Genomic DNA, 6233 nt, shown 5'->3' with positions numbered 1-6233 from the left:
ATTATCCTCAAATTCACATTTTACAGAACCTGATGTGATGACACACAAGTGCACACAGAACACTCCTGCTGTGTTCCCAAGTACCATGTGCCAAGGAAAATATTTGCATGAGATTGAGATGAATTAGACTGTTTTTCTTTTTTTGTAGGCAATGCCATCTTTACATGAAAGAATGAATGACAAAAACTGTGGCTATTTGATTTGGTTAATTGGAAGACATTGTCCCGAAAGTGAGTGTGTGCTCCTTTGAGAAAATCAACTGACAATTGATAACTGACAGTAACTGAGAGTAACTTCGCCTCGATAAAATGTAAGTGCTCAGGAAAAAAAGAATTATGGAAAATTGTGTCCTATCACTAACTTGACAATTTCCAGTACTACTTTTTACTTTGGGATTTGTGGTGAAAAATAAAATGAATTTTTTTTAAGTAATTTGATTCCAGTGTAATGAACACTGAAGAAACTTATAACTTAGTGAAACAATATATTACTTCAAAAAAATTACACATTAGCACAAGACCCCATCAATATGCAAGAGAGGACAATGGAAATGTAACAGAATAAGAAATATTCAATGATATTGTTTCAGATTTCACTTTGCAAATAACCTTTGGGAAAATACCACCTGTATAATTTTAATTCAGTTTCAAAGTGGAATATTCACAATTTTGTGAAAATACTGTTCCAACATATTGTGTGAGGCTGTGTACATTTTTTCATAGACTTCAACCAGAAACACAGACCAAATGCAGAAGGAGGACCTCCCTGGTGACACAAGTGGTTAAGCACTGTGAAGAAATCCATAGCTTCTGCAGCGCAGGGTTCAATCCCGGGCCAGCCAGGGAGCAACCAAAATGGCTCAGCAGACCTCTCCTGACTTTCCTGCTGCTCCCCTTGGCAGTTTATTTCAGTTAGTACGCCTGCTCTGTTCCCCACTCTATCTCTGGTGTATCCTCTCATGCCCCCCATCTCTGCCCTGTACCCCAGCTCTTGTATGCATAAATAAAAATAAAATTGTTTTTAAAAATGCAGGAGGAAACATGAAAATCCTACCATTTTCTATGAGATAGACAGGAAAGACAACTGCAAAAATAAAAAATGTAAAATATCCACTTTTCTTATTGCCATGATTATTTTCAGAAGTAAGTTATTTTTCTTTTTTTTTTTTTAAGATTTATTTATTTATTTATACAAGCACTGGGTACAGTCAGAGGTACCGGAGAGTGAGAGAATTCACCAGGGCCAGAGTGGAGAGTAGGAGAGTAGAACAGGCAGAGAGACAAAGTACGCTGCTCAGGGGAGCAGCGGGTGGCAGGAGAGGTCTGCGTGCCATGTGGGACCCTCTTCCAGCGGCTGGGGATCGAACCGAACCGGCACTGCAGAGGCTACCGGCAGCTTCACAAGCCAGCGCTCAACCGCTGCGCCACCCGGGAGGCCCAAGTTATTTTTCTTAAGAACACTGTCTGTTATTGCTATTATTCTAAATGAAACAGCTACATGATTAAAAACAGCTTTATTCCAGTGTGGTAAATATGGGGAGCAATACCTCCTAAACAAGATTATACTTAGCGTCCTCCCTAATTTGTAAGACTGGACACGGATCCGGGAAGGAAAATGACTGAGAATCGCAGACCCAGTGCCTGGGTCATGGAGACAGGGTGAGGAAGCTTTGGGTGAGGAGAGGAGGGGCCAGAGCAAAGCCCCAGGGCCCTAGTCTGATTCTCATAGTTCCAGGCCCCAGGGCTGTGTCTAGGGCAGGAAGGTTACTGTTGGGGACACCCCACTGCCCCCTTAGCCTCACTTCTGTCTCCACCACCTGTGCTGGGCCCTGGACACTTGTGACTCCTCCCCAGTTCTCAGTCCCCAGTGCCTGGAGGCTCCCAGAGAACCAGTCAGCATCACTGCCTGCCCAGGTAAGTCTCCACCCACCAGCCTGGAGTCAGAAGCTCCCCAGACCCCAGCAGTGCTGGTCATGGGGCCCCCAACCCTCCTCCTGCTGCTTCTCTCCAGGGCTCTGGCCCAGACAGACACCTGGGCTGGTGAGTGCAGGGTGGAGGGAAAAGGCTTCTGCAGAGGAAGCTGCTGCCTTAGGCCCCTCTGTCACCCCCGTGGCGCCCCTCAGTCCTGGTCCCTTTCTGTCCCCCCACCTGCCTCCTCCTTTTGTCCCCTGAGTCTTGCCCCTTCTGGACCCGCTGCCCATGTTCAGTCTCTGGAGCTCCCTCCCTCCTGGACACTTTCTCCCCTGCACCATCTCCCCGGGACTCAGGACCTGCCCCTGGAGGAGGGTCCGCCCGGCTTTCACCCCTCCGCCCGGCTCCCCCTCTCTGAGGCTTTTAGAAACGGTGATGTCCCGCCCCGCCTCGGGGAGCCCCGGTATATCGCGGGGGGCTACGTGGACGACACGCAGTTCGGGGTTCGACAGCGACTCCCCGGCCAGAGCGCGGAGCCGCGGGCCCCTGGGCGGGCGGGCGGGGCGGGGAGGTCGGGCGAGGAGACGCGGCTCCGCAGACACTCGGCGCGGAGGCTCCAAGCGCTCCTGGAGGCCCGCGCCGCCCCCGCCGCCCAGAGCCGGGCCGGGGAGCAGCGCGGGCCGGGGCGAGTCACCGCTCCGGCCCCCACCCCCCGCCCCGAGTCTCGGGGTCCCGTGACCCCCGAGGCCGTGGCCCCTGCCAGGCCCCTCGACCAGGGAAGAGCCCGCGGGACTTTCACCCGCGAGATTTTAAGTTTACATTTTTTCTGCGCTGGAGGTAGGGGTGCGGATGGGGTGACCAGGGGACTGACCTCAGGGCCGGGGCTCAGGGTCTCCCACGATCCAAGAGACTCTGGGCTGCGCCGCGGGGCCCGACGGCGCCTCCCCCGCGGGCACGACCCGCTCCCCACGATGGCGCCGGGGACGCGCCCTGGGCGGGGACCTGCGCCTGGACCCGGCGGGCCCGCGGCTCAGCTCCCCGGCGCGAGGGGGAGGGGGAAGGTCGGGCAGAGCAGGACGGGAGCAGCCTTGGGGGCAGGTTATTCCTTTAGGCTCTGACCTGACTCCTCCTTGGTCTCACATGATGCTTCTTCCTACAGGAGGAAAGGAGGAAGCTACACTCAGGCTGCAAGTAAGTGTGGTCAAGGGTTTGATTCCTGAGCCCCTGGGGACAGTGTAGATGGAGCCCATGGGGGAGTCACTCTCATCAGTTCCTCCTGTGGTCTCATCTCTGACCAAGTTTTGTTGTGTTCTCCCCAGGCAGCCACAGTCCCAGTGCTCTGAAGTGTATCTCAGGCCCTATAGGTGAGACCCTGGAGGCCTGCAGTGGGGGTGGGGGTTGAGGCAGAGAGGCTGGGACTAGGTGATGGGGATGCTTTCAGGAGGACATCTTGAGAATACAGTGGACCATTGATAATGTTAACACTCAGGTCATTCACCTGAATTTCTTCATTATTATTTTCTTTCTTTCACAGTGAGAGACAGCCTTGTGTTGGTCTGAGTGTTACAGGATTTCTTTTTGCCCACATTTTGTGCCTTTATAATCCCCTGGTTTAAACCTTCACACCTGTGAGAATGGAATGTATCCAAGAGACCAGAAACTCAAGTGCTGGCAAGGATGTGGAAAAAAGAGGACAGTCCTGCATTGTGTTTGGATATAGACTGAGCCAGCCCTTATGGAAACAGGATTGAGGTTTTTTAAAAGAGTGAATGTGGTTCTGCCATTGGACCCAGCAATTCTACACTGAGGATCTACTCACAGAGGATAAATACTTTCCTGTGAAGGGACCTGCACTCCTGTCACCACTGCAGCACTATTTACAGTAGCCAAGCTATGGGAACAACCTATATGCCCCAGAAAGGTGACAAATCAAGAAGCAGCTGGGATTACACGTATACATATATGTACATATACAGGTGACTCCAAAGGAGATGAACCTTGGGGTGTGGGGGAGGGAGCTGTCAGGGATGAAGATGCCACCACATCCTAGGAGCCAGGGTGAGGGGCGGGGTCCTGCCCAGCTCCTTATACCTCAAACCAACCATGAGATATTTCTAATCCTCCTCCTCTTCTTTAGGTCCAATGCTTTTTCAGTCCTGCTCAGAAGCTGCTTTGTGGACTTCTAGTGAGTCCTGGACCTGGGATGTGACGGTGAAGGAAATCAGACATGGGGGACTGTCATGTCCAGCATGCAGTGAATATTTATTTTCTTAATGCTCTTTTATATACTACTTTAAGTGCAGCAAGTGTAACATCAAAGCATACCACATAATAACAGTGTATATGATTGATTATTCTGCTTTCTTACTATTATCTATTTCAGACAGTAGCGTGCCAGGTGGTTAGATCTCACACAGTATAATCTTATTGCCCCCTAGCTAGAGCATGGGAATTTCACTCATTATTTCTTGTTATTCTAAGACTGTGGAGATGAGAGGCCTGACTCCACGCAGATCACATTCCGGGCACTCAACACCAGGTCCAGTTCTGAAGTTTTTCTCCAAAACGCATGTGTTTTCACATGCCTTTGCAACTCAGGTTAAGGCCCTTCTGCTTGCTGCATGAGGTCTCTCCCAACACTGCTTCAGAAAGAAATAACCCAATTTTAATAAGGACAAAAATAGTGTGTAATAAATGAACGGCACTTCAACTGTAAAAATGTACAAAACTTCCATACAAACAGCAACTGTAGTCATAGAAAAATAAAAATATGAACAAATTCTCAACATCACAGTTAAGAACAGTGACACCTTCACAGCTAGGAGAGACTGAAAATGCAAACTCTGCACAATACCAGGTGCTGTCCAGGGTGTGAACAGCAGGAGCCTCATCATCTTCATTTTTTTAAATTTTTTTATTTATATAAGAGCTGAAATACAGGCCAGAGTTACCAGAGGGTAACAGGATTCACCAGAGACAGAGCAGGAAGCAGAACAAGCAGACAGACTGAAAGCACTGCTAAAGGGAACAGTGGGTGAGACAGGAGAGATCTGCCTCGCCATGTGGGATTCTCCCTGGCTGGCCGGGAATCAAACCTGCGCTAAGGCTGTGGACAGCTTCACAGCACTGTGTTCAACCCGCTGTTTCCAGAACTGGGACTAAAGACCCAGGTCAGGACTGGGAAAAATGAAGAAAGGAGGAGAGGGGGAACTGGAACAAATGCCCTCTGGGCAACACACACGTGTGGAAGGTACTTCCCATTAACCAGGCAGGACAAGTTCTCCCTCGGACATGAAAGCCCCCAGAGGACAAGATCCCCCACTCCCTTCCCTACCTGAGTTTCTTCCTCCACATCACAGCTGCAGCCACCGCAGCTCCAGTGAGCACAGCTTCAGGGAGAACCAGGCCAGCAATGATGTCCATGGTAGGGATGGAGGACTGAGGAGGGGGCACTGGTAGGGAAGGGAAGATCATACCCTGAGCCCCAGACCTTATCCTGACCCTCTGAAAGGTCTACAGAAGGGCTCCTGATGGCCCTGGAATAGCCCTCAGTGCTCACATCCTCCTCCTTACCCCATCTCAGGACTTGGGGCTCCAGCAGGCCTTCATGCTGCTCGTGACACATGTATCTCTCCTCTTCTCCAGAAGGCACCACCACAGCCGCCCACTTCTGGAAGGTTCCATCTTCCCCTGGCCTGGTCTCCACCAGCTCCATCTCCTGGGTCAGGTCCTCCCCATCTTGCTGCCAGGTCAGGGTGATGTCCGCAGGGTAGAAGTCCAGGGCCCAGCACCGCAGGGTGACCTCATACTCAGAGGTGGGGTGGTGGGGTCATGCGTGTCTTTGGGGGATCTGAGGTGGTAAATCAGAAAACTCACTTTGAGTTTCTGTTACTGAACGCCGGCCTCAGTTTCCCTCAGCCAATAAAAGGAAACCGAGTTTGAGGAAAAGGAAAGCAGTTTTATTTGTCGACAAAAGAGGAGGGCGGCAGACTCATGTCCAAAAGACCACCGTCCTGCTCTTTGGCAGTGGGCAGGGGTATTTATACTAGGAGATAGGTAGGGGCTCACAAAGGGGAGGGGGACGGGGTCCACACGGAGACAAGTGGGCGCCAGCTCAACAGTGAGATGGATGAGTGCCAGCTGGTTTTCATTAAGGGGATGGGGGAAGTGTCAGCACAGAGATCTGGAAGGAGAGGGGTTTTTACAGAGGCCTATGGGAGTCAACTCATCCATCTTAAGGGAAGGGGAAGGTGTCAGCATAGAGATGGGTGATTGCCAGCTTGTTTTCATTCGGGGGGAGGGAAGCTGCAACCAGTGGGGAAA

The 6233-nt window shown here is 51.1% G+C and overlaps 1 protein-coding gene across 1 annotated transcript; it reads right to left on the bottom strand.

The window, feature by feature from the left end:
- Positions 1–3436: 3436 nt before the first annotated feature.
- LOC129146401 (popy class I histocompatibility antigen, alpha chain E-like) lies at positions 3437–5732 on the bottom strand. Its single transcript, XM_054698488.1, has 3 exons — positions 5484–5732; positions 5245–5362; positions 3437–4108 (listed from the first exon to the last, which is right to left on the bottom strand). The coding sequence occupies exons 1-3, from the start codon at positions 5623–5625 to the stop codon at positions 4093–4095; spliced, it is 276 nt and encodes a 91-aa protein (XP_054554463.1). The 5' UTR covers positions 5626–5732; the 3' UTR covers positions 3437–4092.
- Between the last annotated feature and the right edge of the window lie 501 nt (positions 5733–6233).

This window comes from Talpa occidentalis, unplaced genomic scaffold (assembly GCF_014898055.3).
Source record: "Talpa occidentalis isolate TD23 unplaced genomic scaffold, MPIMG_talOcc4v2.1 talOcc4.2, whole genome shotgun sequence".
In the NCBI taxonomy this organism is placed as follows: domain Eukaryota; kingdom Metazoa; phylum Chordata; class Mammalia; order Eulipotyphla; family Talpidae; genus Talpa; species Talpa occidentalis.
Note: the sequence above shows the minus strand (reverse complement) of the source record. Positions and strands in the feature narration are given on the sequence as shown.

What these genes read in the sequence shown, in the direction of transcription:
- LOC129146401 (XM_054698488.1), bottom strand. Translation starts at nt 5,625, where the DNA reads ATGGAGCTGGTGGAGACCAGGCCAGGGGAAGATGGAACCTTCCAGAAG. An exon ending in GCCCCAAGTCCTGAGATGGG is followed by an intron (nt 5,363 to 5,483) that starts GTAAGGAGGAGG and finishes CTTCCCTACCAG; the next exon opens with TGCCCCCTCCTCAGTCCTCC.